Genomic DNA, 16,636 nt, shown 5'->3' with positions numbered 1-16,636 from the left:
GGCTGAGAATCACAGTGAAGAGCAGCCCCCGCTCACCACCACTAGAGAAAGCCTCACACAAAGCAACGAAGAACCAGCACAGTCACAAATAAGTAAATAAATAAACTAGCTAAAATTAAAAAAGAAATCTTTGCCCCATCTTACAGGAAATAGGTGGGACACTTTAAAAGGGAGGCCAATGGAAAGACTTCTCAGCCTGCACTCCTGCTGCAGGGCTGCTACAGTGTGTAAAGAAACAATTTAAGTGTCACAGAATTCTTCACACGTGCACTCGATCCCAGAGAATGACCATCAAGGACCACTCTGTCTGAAGTATAAAAAGGGACTGAAAGGAGTAAGGTTAAACATTTTAAAGCATAATTTTAAAACACAACAAAAGCTTAATTTTCCCAAGAAATTACTCTATTCCCCGTGAAAATTAAAAAGGACAATTTTTGACCCATTGCAGCTCTGGCATAACAGATAATAAAGCTACCAATAGGTCCAGGATATGCCAGACGCTGACTCAATCACAGAATAATGGCAGTCATTTCCCATGCAATCAGTGCCTCGAGAGACACCCTTGAAGGGAAGACACAACAGCTTCCCTCTCTCTGATCCACAGTGGAGCAGGTGTCTAAGAACAACACTCCCTGGCATCCTCTGCTAGCATCCAATAACTGTTATCTCTTGTTCTTATCTATCTGATGTTACAGTACCCTGCATTACTACCATTTCAAATTGACTAGAAGTTTTATTTTCTGTGTATTTATATATTTAACATTCAAAAAAATCTCAGAAAGTTTTCAGTATATCCAATAACTTTATATTGGATATAAATTATATCCCACAAGTCAATTGGGAGTGAATGAAGATGGCAGAGGAACAAGACATGGAGCTCACCATCTCCCCACAGACACATCAAAAATGCATCTACATGTGGAATCATTCTCACAGAACATCTACTAAATGCTGGCAATGGACCTCAGACCTCCAAAAGGGCAAGAAAATCTCCATGCAACTGGGTAAGGCAAAAGAAAAAAAGAGAGAAAGGAATCAGGACAGGACCTGTGGCCCTGGGAGGGAGCTGTGAAAGAGGAAAGGTCTCCTTGCTGGCAGGGAGACCAGCTGGGACAGAGAGGGAGCTTCGGAGTCTCAGAAGAGAGCATGGTGGCAGGTGTGCAGAGGGCAAAGCACAGAGAGTCCTGCATGGCCAGCTAGTGCTGACCGGCACACCCTAGCCTCAAACGCTCATACTAAGGGGGCTGGGTACTGAGACTCAAGCCTAAGGTCAGGCTTGGGGAGAGGACTACGGTTGGCTGCATGAAGACAGCAAGCCAGCCCAAGGGCACTAGGGTGTGATGCACTACAACCAAGGGAGTTCAAGAAGTCTGGGACCACCAAAGTGGCAAAGAGCCACTGCTGGGGGGCATGTGAAGAGAGGGTCGGGCCCACCATAGGAGCCTCTATCTCTGCACATGCTCTCAGGCATCAGGGGGCCACCTATATGAGCTGCAGGGGCTGGCATGAGCCACCACTGCCACCTAGGGTTCCAGAGGCATGGATCACTGCCACCGCAGAGGGTCCTGAGAGCAGATACAGGTTGCTGCCCCCACATTCCTGGGAGCACAAGCAGCCCACCAACAACAAAGTTCCCGTGATGCAGCCCTGCTCACTGTCCTCATCCCCCTAGTGCAGCCAGCCGCCTGCACCAAGGGACCACCGACTGGTGGCTGCTGCCCCAACCTTCCCAGGGGTGTGCGCATGGGCCATGCACCTGTGCACCCCTTATCAAGGAGATAACAGCCAGCACATGCTGAAAAAATAGACATCAAGCATCCATATCAAAAACAGCCCTCACCCCTCCAAAAAATTAAACCCACACAAGCTATGAAGGGATGCTCCCACATATACATAGTCCTCCAAGACTACAGTAGATTGGTTTCTCCTAAACTCACAGAGTAAGAGAAATATAAAAATGAAGAAGCAGAGGAACCACTCTTAGTTAAAAGATCAAGAGAATTCCCCTGAAAGAACAATGAGACAGACTTCTTCAGTCTAGTAATGGAAGTAATGAAATACGGAAAGAATTAAGAAAGGCTATCAACAGAAATGCAGATAACTGTAAAAAGGAATTCGAAACTATAAGGAGAAGCCAAAAAAAAATTAGAAAACTCATTTGCTGAGATGAAAACTGAGCTCATGAGAATGAAAAGCAGAATGAAAAATACAGAAGAAAGAATATGTGATCTGGAAGATAGAATAATGGAAATTACCCAATTAAAATAGCAGACAATTAGTCAATCAAAATAACAGACAGAAAGTCAAATGAAAAAAAAAGAAATATAAGAAACCTACGGGATAATATGAGCTTCCCTCTGCCATAGCAGAGGGTCCTGAGAGCAGATACAGGTTGCTGCCCCCCATATTCCTGGGAGCAAAAGCAGCCCACCAACAAGGGTCCTGTGACACAGCCCCAACCACTGTCCTCATCCCCGTGGTGCAGCCAGCCACCTGCACCAAGGGACTGCCAACTGGGAGCCAACTGCTGCCCCACCTTCCCTGGTGGCTCAGACAATAAAGAATCTGCCTGCAGTGCAGAAGACCTGGGTTTGATCCCTGGATTGGAAGATCCTCTGGAGGAGGACATGGCAACACACTCCAGTATTCTTGCCTGGAGAATCCCCATGGACAGAGGAGCCTGGTGGGCTACAGTCCATAGAGTCACAAAGAGTTTGGCACAACACATGGGATAATATAAAACAGGGCAATCCACACATAACAGGCATTCCAAAAGGAGAAGAAAGAGAAAAGGGGATTGAAAACATATTTGAAGAAATTATGGCTGAAAACTTTCCAAACCTAAAGAAGGAAACAAATATCCAGAACAGGAAGCACAGAGGGTCCCAAACAGACATCAAGACATAATAAAAATGGCAAAAGTTAAACAGAGGATTCCAAGCCCAGCAAGAGAAAAGCAAACAGCTAATTACAAGGGAACCTCCATAAGGCTATCAGCTGATTTCTCTGTGGAAACACTGATAAAGTTTTCTGGGGAAAAGGGAGTAGCAAAATATATTCCAAGCCTTGAAAGAGAAAAATCTGCAACCCAGAATACTCTACCCAGCAAGTTTATCATTTAGAACAGAAAGAGAAATAAAGAATTTCTCAGACAAGCAAAAACTTAAAGAATACTAAGCCTATTCTAAAAGAAATATCAAAAGGTCATCTCTACATAAAAAAGCAGCAAGATGATATTTGAAGGAGGAAATCACAACTGGGAAATAAATCATTTAAATCAGCCAGTATACAGATCAAAAGGGTTTCCCAGGTAGTGCTAGTGGTAAAAAAAAAAAAAAAAACCTGCCTGCCAATGTAAGATATATACGAGACCTGGGTTCAATCCCTGGGTGGGAAAGTTCCCTTGGAGGGCATGGCAACCCACTCAAGAATTCATGCCTGGAGGATCCCATGGACAGAGGAAACTGGCAGGCTGCAGTCCATAGGGTCACATAGTTGAAAATGATTGAAGCAACTTAGCGCACACACACACACATAAAGATCAAAAAGAAAAAAAAAAAAAAAAACTTTGTGAAAGCAATGATAACATAAGGAACAGCAAAAGGATAAATACAAAGATGTAAAAAAAAGGACATCAAAATCATAAAATGTGAGTTAGGAGAATAAGAATATGCATATTCTTTTTCTTTTTTTAGAATGTGTTTGAGCCTATATGACTATCAGTCAAAAGCAAGCAGATATAGGAAGGGGTTAACATACTTGAAGAACATAGCAACCATAAATCAAAAACATACAATAGATTCACAAAAACCAAAAAGGGAACCCAAGTTAAAATAAAAGGAAATTATCAAACCACAAAAAGGAAAAGAAAAAAAAAAAAGAAAGAAGAAACAATCAACTTAGGTCTGAGATGGCAATATATACATATGTGTCACTAATTACCTTAAATGCTAGTTGACTGAATGCTCCAATCAAAAGACACAGAGTGGCAGACTGGATTAAAAAAAAAAAAAAAAAAAAAAACAAGAGTCTACAATATGCAGCCTACAAGAGGACCAACTTAGGGCAAAGGACACACAGACTGAAAGTAAGAAGATGGAAAAAGATAATTCAGGCAAATGGAAATGATAAGAAAGTGGGAGTTTCAATACTCATATCAGACAAAATGGCTTTAAAGACTATAAAGAAAGATAAAGGACACTACATAATGATAAAAGGATCAGTACATGAAGAGGATAATATAGTCATCATCTTATATGCACCTAATATGGGAGCACCCAAATATATAAAACAAATACTAACAAACAGAAAGGGAGAAATCAGTGGGAATACATGAATAGTAGACTTTAACTTGCAACTCATACCAATGGACACATCGTCCACACAGAGAATCAACAGGGCAACAGAGATCCTAAAAGTGCACATGGAACATTCTCTAGGATTGACCACATCAGTTCAGTTCAGTTCAGTCACTCAGTTGTGTCCGACTCTTTGCGACCCCATGAATCGCAGCACACCAGGCCTCCCTGTCCACTACCAACTCCTGGAGTTTACTCAAACTCATGTCCATCAAGTCGGTGATGCCCTCCAGCCATCTCATCCTCTGTCGTAATCTTCTCCTCCTGCTCCCAATCCCTCCCAGTATCAGGGTTTTTTCCAATGAGTCAACCCTTCGCATGAGGTAGCCAAAGTATTGGAGTTTCAGCGTCAACATCAGTCCTTCCAATGAACACCCAGGACTGATCTCCTTTAAGATGGATGGGTTGGATCTTCTTGCAGTCCAAGGGACTCTCAAGAGTCTTCTCCAACACCACAATTCAAAAGCATCAATGCTTAGGCGCTCAACTTTCTTCACCTTCCAACTCTCACATTCATACATGACTACTGGAAAAACCATAGCCTTGACTAGATGGACCTTTGTTGGCAAAGTAATGTCTTCGCTTTTAAATATGCTATCTAAATTGGTCATAACTTTTCTTCCAAGGAGTCTTTTAATTTCATGGCTGCAATCACCATCTGCAGTGATTTTGGAGCCCCCAAAAAATAAAGTCTGACACTGTTTCAACTGTTTCCCCATCTATTTCCCATGAAGTGATGGGACCAGATGCCATGATCTTAGTTTTCTGAATGTTGAGCTTTAAGCCAACTTTTTCACCCTCCTCCTTTACTGTCATCAAGAGGCTTTTTAGTTCCTCTTCACCTCATACTAGGGCACAAAACTTAGAAATCATTTCAGGCATCTTCTCTGACCACATGGCATGAAACTAGAAATCAACCACAGGAAAAGAAATAAGAAAAAAGTGACTACATGGAGACTAAACAACATGGTGTGACTAGAAGAGAAATGAAAGGCAAAGGAGAAAATGAAAGATTACCCATTTGAATGCAGAGTTCCAAGGAATAGCAAGGAGAGATAAGAAAGCCTTCCTCAGTAATCAATGCAAAGAAATACAAGAAAACAATAGAATGGGAAAGACTAGAGATCTCTTCAAAAAAATTAGAGATACCAAAGGAACATTTCATGCAAAGATGGGCACAATAAAGGACAGAAATGGTATGGACCTAACAGAAGCAGAAGATGAGCAAGAATACACAGAACTATACAAGTAAGATCTTTACAACCTAGATAATCACGATAGTGAATTCACACACCTAGAGCCAGACATCCTGGAATGTGAAGTCAAGTGGGCCTTAGGAAGCAGCACTAGAAACAAAGCTAGTGGGGGTGATGGAATTCCAGTTGAGCTATTTCAAATCCTAAAAGATGATGCTGTGAAAGTGCTCCACTCAATATGCCAGCAAATTTGGAAAACTAAGCAGTGGCCACAGGACTGGAAAAGGTCAGTTTTGATTCCAAGCCCTAAGAAAAGCAATGCCAAAGAATGTTCAAACTACCGCACATTTGCACTCATCTCACATGCTAGCAAAATAATGCTCAAAATTCTCCAACAGTACGTGAACCGTGAACTTTCAGATGTTCAAACTGGATTTAGAAAAGGCAGAAGAACCAGCGATCAAACTGCCAACGTCTGTTGAATCATAAAAAGAGCAAGAGAGTTCCAGAAAAACATCTGCTTTATTGACTATGCCAAAGTCTTTGACTGTGTGGACCACAAAAAACTCTGGAAAATTCGTAGAGAGATGGGAATACCTGACCACCTGACCTGCCTCTTGAGAAATCTGTATGCAGGTCAGGACGCAACAGTTAGAACTGGACACAGACAACAGACTGGTTCCAAATAGGGAACAGATTATGTCAAGGCTGTATATTGTCACCATGCTTATTTAACTTATATGCAGAGTACATCATGAGAAACGCTGGACTGGATGAAGCACAAGCTGGGATCAAGATTGCCAGGAGAAATATCAACAACCTCAGATGTGCAGATGACACCACCCTGATAGCAGAAAGCAGAGAACTAAAGAGCCTCTTGATGAAAGTGAAAGAGGAGAGTGAAAAAGTTGGCTTAAAACTCAACATTCAGAAAACTAAGATCATGGTATCTGGTCCCATCACCTCATGGCAAATAGATGGGGAAACAGTGGAAACAGTGACAGACTTTATTTTTGGGGGGCTCCAAAATCACTGTAGATGGTGACTGCAGCCATGAAATTAAAAGATGCTTGCTCCTTGGAAGAAAGAGCAGAGACATTACTTTGCCAACAAAGGTCCATCTAGTCAAAGCTACGGCTTTTCCATTAGTCATATATAGATGTGAAAGTTGGACTATAAAGAAAGCTGAGCACCGAAGAATTGATGCTTTTGAATTGTGGTGTTGGAGAAGACTCTTGAGTGTCCCTTGGACTGCAAGGAGATCCAACCCGTCCATCCTAAAGCAGATCAGTCCTGGGTGTTCTTTGGAAGGACTGATGCTAAAGCTGAAACTCCAATACTTTGGCCACCTGATGCGAAGAACGGACTCACTAGAAAAGACCCTGATGCTGGGAAAGATTGGGGGCAGGAGGAGAAGGGGATGACAGAGGATGAGATGGCTGGATGGCATCACCAACTCGATGGACATGAGTCTGAGTAATCTCCACGAGTTGGTGATGGACAGGGAGGCCGGGCGTGCTGCGGTTCATGAGATTGCAAAGAGTCAGACACAACTGAGTGACAGAACTGAACTCAACTGAAACAACATGCTACTAAAAAACCAACGGGTCAACAAGAAAATCAAGAGGGAAATTACAAAGCAACAAGGTAGTACATATTAGAATTTTCCTAATGGTCCCTTAATGCTAAATTTCATTAACATCAGATTATTACTTAAAATGCAAAAGCAAAATAATAGTTTTCCTCTTTTTTCACTAAAAATAAAATTTATATTTAGAAGCTTACACTTACTGCATTATCATTGATAGCAACAATAGCTGCTTGTGAGTTGATTTTAACTATCAACCCACAAAAATAGGAATAGATGTTCTCTCAACACAAATTCTATAGAAGTATCATTCTATCTTCACTACTGATTCAATCATATGTACGCGCGCCCAGTCATGTACAACTCTTTGGAAGCCTCTGGACTGTAGTCCACAAGGCTCCTCTGTCCATGGGATATTTCAAGCAAGAATACTGGAGTGGGTTGCTGTTTCCTATTTCCTCCTACAAGGGATCTTCCTGACTCAGGGATTGAATCTGTCTCGTGTGTCTCCTGCATTGCACGCAGATTCTTTACCCACTCAGCCATCAAGGAAACCTAAGTATACCTCAGTGAAAATGATTTAATTTCAACCACCCAAAAATGCTAGTTGTCTTCCAGGCTAAGTTCAACTATTTATTTACCAATAAGAGGCCTAGACACCAAAAAAGAAAGAAAGAAATGGTCAACTGGTATTCATAAAAGCCTCAGTATGCTCAGCACCCATCTTACTGACTGGCAGAGAGCGGATGTGGCATAGGTATTCGATGGATAGAAGAGGATGATGAATGGATGGAATCAGGCAAGCAGGTAAGGAGAAAGGAAAAGCAGAAAGAAGTGAAAAGGAAGTCCCTAAGATTCCCTAAATCCAAGAAGTATATGTGATATGATACAGACAGAAGTACATGGAGATGACTGCCAGCCACACCAGCTGGGACAGACACAAAAGAGGAAATGGGAACTCAAGCAGCTTTTTCAGATACTAAGTAAAGAGAGACAATAGTGTGTTACAAGAGCATAAACACTGCTAGACAAAGGCGCAAAGTAAGGAAAATGAAATGCACGTTCATAGAACAGTAACCTGATTAATTCGACTAAAGTAGAGAGTTTCTGAAAGAAACCAAGGGAGGTTAAGCCTGCAAACTGAGGCGGGTAAATACTGTGTCTCCTCTACCCACTCCCCACTTTAAACATCAGTACCTCCTGCTAATCACACAGTCATATCCCCATCATGTGCTTTTCTTCTCCAAATCCCCAAGAAAACCAAAATTTCTGATAAAGTGACAAAAAGGGTTACAATCACAGAAAATGAAGAAGAGAGAGAAAAAAAAACTGATATATAAACAATTTGAAGGAAAAAAGAAAAAACCTTGACTAGCAATATTAATTTTCAACTAGCAACTGATTATATCCTTACCAGAGTTTGCATATGATTTCAGAGAGGTTTTGATTTCACAAATATGGTTTGGACTACTTTGAACCACATAGCCATTAAGGCAATAAACTAGGACAGGAAAGTAAATAGCACCAATTGTCTGCCTTCTATGTGCCAGGAAGAGTTGCAGGAACTTGACAAACACTATTTCATTAAACCCTAATATTATTCATTTGGAATTATTCCTCCACTTTCACACATATCAGAAAAAGTTACTTAAGAGGGACCTAAGTGTACATCAAGCTATGTATGATGCAGATTTACCTGGAGTAACAGTAATTAGTAACTACTGTTGCCATCACCCAAGGTGTGTGTTCAGCACCTTTTTAATAGGACCAGAAGGAAATATGGCTGTAAATGCACCTGCTCAAGGTCAAATACACATGGCTTGTATCCAAATGCCTAAAGGCATGAAAAGCCAGGCCCGTCATTAAAGCCCATCACTGAAGCTACTGGGGTGCTTAACTTCAATCCAAACCACCACCTTAAAGGAACAATGAGAAAGTGTGTTTTAAGTCAAACTAAAATGACTTGAGAATAGTGCTCCCAGTCCCAGCTTACACTGCCAAATCGAATTCACAGACATGAGACCCAGTAAGGCAAGATATTGGGGAAAGGACAGCATTCTTGTAAAACCCTTCCCTGTTGTAGTAACACTGATGCATTATACACAGAAGGGGTGACTCCTGACCATCACACATTTATTGGACAATGACTAGACGTCTACACTCCGTCAGATACTACTGCTGGATATAAGACTGCTCCCGACCCTAAACATTCACAGTCTAATAATTTAACAAGCTGCATGAGAAAGTCTGTACTCCTAGAGTGGGTCCTCCTACTTTGATATAAAAATCAAGATAGCCTTTAGAAAAGCTACAATGAGAGTCACACAATCTAAATTGTAAAGCCCAGGCCCTTAATTGACTAGCTAGTGCTCCAAAAGCTCACTGACACACTTCATTTTATTTTATTCACATTAATAACAGATTTGATTTTCTAAGTACAGATCCTGGATGGGTCACTGACTAGCTTAATGCCCTGAAGCAAGTTACTTCACATGCCTGACCCTGGTTTGCTCATTGGGAAAACACTGTCACAAGGATTAGAGATAATTATGCAATGCACCAACACAGAGCCTTGCATTTAGTAGAAATGCAACAAATATAGCAAACATCATAATCACAGGATGTATAAGCCAATAACAAACTGACCAGAAACATCAAATTAGAAGCAATGGGGGGTGGGGGCAGGGACCAAACAAAGATAGCTCTATGAATCAATAGCTAACAGGAAGTAAAAAAAGTTAAGAAAACCAGGCAGATACAAAACTTTAGAAACAGCCAACTAGAGTCACCAGACAATTACACTTCAATAGCACCTGAGGGCAACCAATGATTTCACAGAATGAAACCTTGATGGCCTAAAGATGACATTAAGCCATTTAAAATACATGAACCATTAAGTCCACATGTTTTTTAAAAAAAGACAAGCACATAATTAAATGACTTTGGAAAGATTTCTTTCAAAAGTGATTTAGCATCACCAACTTAACATTTTATAAGCCTAAACTTTAACTGCAAAATTCTATTCACAAGCTTCTGCTTAAGTATAGCATGTGCAAAGGAATCTCTTAAATTTCATAGCAATTTTTTTATTAAACACCGAAAAAGATGTTTTTTCAGATTAACTGTGAAATTTCAGTCCAATGGCTTAAGACATCATCAGCTCCTGAACAGCTAAAACAAGACAAAGTCTTGGTCTCCTTTATTGCTAAATGCTGTTAATATCAGCAACAAAACACAAACATGTGCCATGCAGATCTCTCTTCACTTGAATTTTCTCCCCACATTTGGAAGGAAGTAAGAAGAAAAACATCTGTTCCTTTCTGCAGAGCTGACAACCCTCATTCTATGGTTTAAAAATAAAAGATGTTCATGGAGGCTTATAGATCTAACTATCACCTGCTTCAAAGGCAGCTGGCAATTAACTGATCCAAAGACATGCAAATTAAAGCCAGAAAACAATTTCCCTGAGGACAATGCTAGTCCTCGCCAGGGCTCTAGTAATTTCCAAGACACCCATAAAATACTAGAGGATGGTAAAGAATCAAAGAAAAGGCAGATGACAAGAAAACAGACAACAGCTGAGGAACAGAGGCCTGTGTCACTCTGGATTCCCTGGATTCACCACAGGGAAGCTTCCAGGAGAGCTGTCTGGAGAAAGCCTGCTTCACTGAACAGCAATCACCCTGCATCTAGCCCAGGAAGACCAGATGCTCAACAATGAAAGGAGTTCACCATATTAATAACAGAAACTGGAAAATATTGTAAGTGAAGGCCTTAAACACCATAATATTTTTTTAAGTTTTTTCTCTATATGATGTCTTACTTACAGTGCTGAACATCCAAAAATGACTAATAAGCAAGAACATTCAGGCTGGAATCAGTAGACTCAGCTATTTTTGGCTCAGCGTCTGAAAAAATTACAGTGTGACCTTGAAAAAGTTTCATCTCTTTGTTTACCTCCATGTGACCACCAGCTACAAGATTAGGTTAAACCTACCAATTCTTTTTTTTTTTTCTTTTAAGAAAGCGAATGGGTGAGATAATATACAGAAACTGCTATACAAATAACCAATGGTTACTGACCAACTATATCCAAGCATCAAATATAAAGCTCTGCCCCATATGTATCACCTTATGTGGAATCTAATATATGACACAGATGAACTGATCTATGAAACCAGAACAGACTCACAGACACAGAGAACAGATTTGAAGTTGCAGGAAGGGATTGAGATGGAGTGAAAGGTTGGGGTTGGCAGATGTAAGCTATTACATACAGAATGGGTAAAGAAGAAGGTCCTACTACATAGCACAGAGAACCATATTCAATATCCTGGTATAAACTATATGGGAAAAAAATATTAAAAAGAATGTATATAGTGACTGGACAACAAAACATATATATAACTGAATCACTTTGCTGTATGGCAGAAATTAATACAACATTAAAAACCAACTATACTTCAATTAAAAAAGAAAATAAAGGTGATGCCCATATTAAAGCAACTAACTACACAGTAAAAAATTCTGCTTGGAGGTCAATAAAACCCACTTACCTCCTGAACAGGAATCCTGCTAAGAGTCCCAAATTTCAAATTTGGAAATACTTAGAACATTTAAATGAAAGGCTAGCTCCAAGAATACCCCTTTTATATTCCTTAAGGAAAACAAAACTTTAACCTGGGGTTGAAGGGTCCTATGATCTTCAAGACTCAGATCAACCCGCCTATGAGTTTCTCTCTCTTCATCCCTCGCCAACGCGGTAAGTCACTGCACACCTGATGCGCCCAAAGCGCTCTATCTCCGTGTGTCCTGTGCTCTCAGTCAGTGAGCACGGAAAGGCAGGACCAGGATCCAATGATCTCCGTGTCACTCAGCACTTAACATACTGTCTGGCACAATATGGCTGCCCTGCGTATGCATATACGTGTATATGTGAAACGAAGGATATGTATTTTTCATTTAATACTCATTTGGAAATTCATCTAGTGAATATCAGACTATAAACATCCCTAACTTAACCTACAAAATAACAGGAAAGGAAAAGTAAAAAAGGGAGAGCAAGCATGGAAAACACGGAGGAGGCCACTCTTAATGAGAAGAATCTATACATGTAAAAATAAGACAGTCCATAGATGAAACTTAAACTGTGGTCAATACAAGCAAGTACCAAAAGTGAGTAATATTTACCTAAGGGTGAGGCAGCCGTGTTCATTAAAAAACATAATCTACTGTTTTACAGAAAACCTATTTACTAAAGTAATATAAGATTTATTAAAGAATATAATATTTTAAGCTTTTCAAATTACCTTTGAAATTTTTAATATTTCAAATACTTATCACAACCTACCAAGACCTGCATAAATTCTCATTTTCTCCTGCTTCTTAAATTTTACACTCAGCTATTTAATAATTAAGAAAAATTAGTAAGCATGAAATGGGCTGACACTCTTACCAGCAGAAAGGCCCTGGGATCTAACCAAGGATGAATTCACTGCACTATTTGACATTCACCACGGAGAGCTGACCCTTGGACTGGCCCTAAAGCATCCACAGCAGACACTGGGAAGGTACCAGCAGCATCCCGTGTGCTCTTGGCCTGCTTACCATCAGTCTCCGAGCCACACCCTGTCTTAGTCGGGCCATGAAACCAAATGTAAATGATCCCTAATACTCTATATCACTCTGTATTAATTTTCTGAAAGCATGTATGAGATTTGGTTGTGTCAGCAAACAGGAGTGACCACCTAAGTTCACTAACGCGTCCACCCTGATCACCGAGAGACACTACGCATCACACGGCGCACACAGGCGGGTACATCAGAGGAGTCCTAGAATAGATGATGTGTCACAAGGCTGTGAACAACCTCCTTATTTTTAATGCTGTGGGAGGACGGAAAGAGAAGGATGGCTTTGCAAACGGTGACAAAAAGGAGTTGATCTGCCTGGCGTGACCCGGGATATTTTGGAGAAGTGGACACAGTGGCCCTTTTTCTAGATAACTTAGAACAGACACGACTAAGCTGCTCCCTTTAATTCTCTGTATGCAAATCGAAGCATTTCCGAGGGGCAGGTGCCCAGAGCCCGAGCCCAGGGCTCACCTGCGAACACACCCTGGAGGCCGCCTGCCCCGCGCTGCACCAGGTGCGCCGAGACCCCCGCCCCGGGAGCACGGCCCAGCTCCGCAGTCCAGTCCGCCGAGCGGCTGCGGCCCGCGCGGGGCTTCCTAGCCGGGGCAGCGGCGGGGGCCGCCGTGGCTCCGGAACCGCGGCCCAGGGAAGACTCCGGCCGTCTCTGAACCCGGGGGCTGTGGCTGGGGGACGGAGACGGGGAGGGCCCCGGCGAGCTGAGCTGCCGGGTGGTGGTCCTGACATAACAGGGCGCCAGGAGCGGGCGGGCCCGGGGGCGACGCGGGCTGCATGCTGGACTGCGTGGCGGGGAGGCGGCCACGGGAATGACGGGCTTCGGCGCGCCCTCCTCGCGCGTCGCCCCTGGCGTGCGCGGGGCCTCTCCCGCCGCCAGGCCGCACTCCACCCCCGGAGAGTCTCGGGGTGCGTCCTCGAAGGCGTCCTCCTCGCCTTCCTCATCCGTGTCCGCTGCCCCTCGGTCCCCCGGAACCGACCCAGGAGACCCGAAGGCGGTGGCTGCGGGCGGCTCTGCGGGCGGGGGTCTGTCGGGGGGCGCGCACAGCGCCGCTTCGGCGCTGGGGCCCGGTGGGGGTCGGTCCAGGCCCGGCAGGGCCTCAGGCAGAGAGGCGGTGGAGGGGGGCGACACCGGGGGCGACTCGGGACCCGGGGACTGCTGCTGCAGTTGCTGGAGGCGGATCGCCTGCTGGATGTCCGAGAGCAAGTCCTCCTGCTCCGCGGCCGAGTGAAAACTGTAGAGGTCTGTGTCCGAGCCCGAGCTGGTCCTTTGTCCATCCTGCGCCCCCGCCGCGGTCTCCGAATACTCGGCCACTGCCGGGCCGTCGACCCTGGCCAAGCTGGGGCCCCCGGGACGCGTCACCTCGAAAGGATCCACACATTCGGTATCCGACAGGCCCATCTCATCGGCTGAGAGGCTGAGGTCTGGGGTTTTGGTAACCAGAGAGTGGGCGCTGTCCAGCTCGCCGGCCTGCAGGGCCTGGGGGTCCAGCACATCCTCACGAGAGCCGCCAGTACCTCTGCCCTTGGACAGGGTCTTTCGGATGCGCAGGTTGGAGAACACCGAGGCCCTGGGGTCCGACCGGCTCTTCTTCCGGCCTGGCTCCGCGCCGCCGCCCCCCTTTCCGTGCCGGCCTGGCGCCTTCTTGCCCCCGCCCGCCTTCTTTGTGCCCTCTGCCTCGCGGGGCCCAGCGGCGTCCTCACCGCCGCCGCCTCCATGCGGGACATCGCCCGCGCTTCTCTTCGGCTTCGCGTCCTGGTTCCCCATGCTGCAGCCGCCGCCGCTACGGGCGGTCAGGCCATGCCAGCTCCTGGGCCCGGCAGCGCCGGACTCCCGGCGAGTCGCGCGGCGGCCGCACCGCTAGGCGGAGGGAGGATGTCCGCGCACCTGCAGCGCTTCGCACAACGCGCCGAGGCTGCGCCCGCCCGCGCGTGGCTGAACGCGCGCACGCGGCACCGCCAATGACCGGGCGGAATGCACAAGGCCCCACCCCTCCCGGCCCCATGACCCCGCCCCATCGGCTCTAGGCCCAGTCCCTCGGTCCTGCCCCTCCTCCGCTGAAACGCCAGGAGCGCCCCTTGGTCTGGGGACCTAACCGCCGCCAGAGTCCGTTGCCTGGTCCCCGCCAAACAGCTTGGCAGATAAAAGATCCACGCTGAGAAAAAGAGAAAAAATTTAAAGAGGAAAAAGGGAAGCCACATTTCAGTTTAGTGGTGCGGTAATATCAAAGCTACATACTCTACTTCCAACCTGCCTGAAGAAGCATGGTTCTTTGATAAATATTGGTTGAGTAGATTGGTCTTTTCTTCAGTAACTGATCATCTTAAACCCTGTTAATGTGCTTGGCATATAGTTTAGAAAAGGTTACTATACATAATACTGCTTTTATGTTATTGCAAAACTTGCATCTCCTTAAGAGAACATTTCATTTCATTTCAAAGCGGTCATTTCAAAGTCATTTCAAGCGGTCATTTCAAAATTTCATTTTTCAAATTTATTTTTGACAAAATATTGAGGTCGGTGGAGGAGGTTCAGGAAATACTAAAGAGATTAGACTTGATTAAAATGCTAATCTCTAAATTTCTATGCCTTCACCATATAAACCAAACAGCATTTATATTCAAAAAATCAAACTCATCAATATTAAACATGCCCCTGTTGTTGCCACCTACAAAAGAGAAAGAGGGAGAGAAAAAAAAAAAGGAAACAGCCTTGCTACAAGCCCAAGAAATCACATGTTATGTGGAAAGTCACCACTCTCCCAAGCAAACCCTTCAAGACAATCTTTTGTCTCGGCCTTTGCTGTGAAAGTTTGTCACAGTTCACTGTCTAGGGGAGAAAAATGTGCTGATTCCAAATGAGTCTCCTTGGCATTAGGATTCATTTAGTCTGATTATTGGGGGGAGGACAAAGCATATGGGATCTTAGTTCCTAAACCAGGGATCAAACCAAACCCTCAGCAGTGGAAGCTCAGAGACCGCCCCTGGACCACAAGGGAGGTCCATAGGCTGACTGTTTTTAAGAAACAGAAGACTAAGTGTTTCTTCTTACTCCCACTTATGAAATAAGGAAGGGCCTTCCCCCCCACCGTGGCCCAACAGTAAAGAATCCACCTTCAGTGCAGGAGCTGCAGGAGACACAGGTTGGATTCCTGGGTCCGGAATGGCCAGGAGATGCCATGGAGAATGGCATGGCAACCCACTCCAGTATTCTTGCCTGAAGAACCCCATGGACAGAGGAGCCTGACAGGCTACAGTCTATAGGAACGCAAAGAGCTGGACACCACTGAGTGATTAAGCACATCAGCCTAAAGAATTCATGTATTAAAGCTGAATAGAGTAATCAGCAGATATATCCACCATGCTGGGTGTGATGGAGAGCTTCAGTGGACCTAAAGATCAGAGTTCACTCTGTCCCTTGTCTCTGCTGGCCCAGAAAAATGCTCCCTCACCAAACAGTTCCTCTTCTACCTCCATGTGAATTGCCTTCCTCCCCTTTGAAGTGCCCAAACCATTATCCTCAACACCCTCTGTTGCCTTTAGCTGAAGACAGTCTTTAAGGTGATGGCTGTGGCCATTTTGGCCACGATTCTGTTTTCCAGGGTCTCTCCCACATGTGTATGTTATTAAACTCTTGTGTGATTTTCTCCGGTTAATTGGTCTCATGTCAATTTAATTCTTAGACCAACCAGAAGAATGCAGAAGGGTAGAGAAAAATTTCTTCCTCTCTGATAACTGTTAAAGAGTTTCTTACCATTTTGCTCTAATTCTAGTATAAAAATTTTCCTCACTGTAAATCTTATTATTTTAATTACTTAAGCAATTTAGTTATCTATATTTAAAAGACATTTT

The 16,636-nt window shown here is 44.0% G+C and overlaps 1 protein-coding gene across 2 annotated transcripts in view; it reads right to left on the bottom strand.

The window, feature by feature from the left end:
• Window positions 1-14,552, bottom strand: part of FMN2 (formin 2) — a 358,232-nt gene extending 343,680 nt beyond the window's left edge. For both annotated transcript variants that reach the window (XM_065919853.1, XM_065919854.1), the window contains exon 1: window positions 13,244-14,552. In XM_065919853.1, coding sequence (XP_065775925.1) covers window positions 13,244-14,552 — 1,309 coding nt within the window. The remainder of the gene's footprint in view (window positions 1-13,243) is intronic.
• Window positions 14,553-16,636: the final 2,084 nt, after the last annotated feature.

Source organism: Muntiacus reevesi, chromosome 2 (assembly GCF_963930625.1).
Source record: "Muntiacus reevesi chromosome 2, mMunRee1.1, whole genome shotgun sequence".
Taxonomy (NCBI): domain Eukaryota; kingdom Metazoa; phylum Chordata; class Mammalia; order Artiodactyla; family Cervidae; genus Muntiacus; species Muntiacus reevesi.
This window is presented reverse-complemented; position numbering and strand designations above follow the sequence as displayed.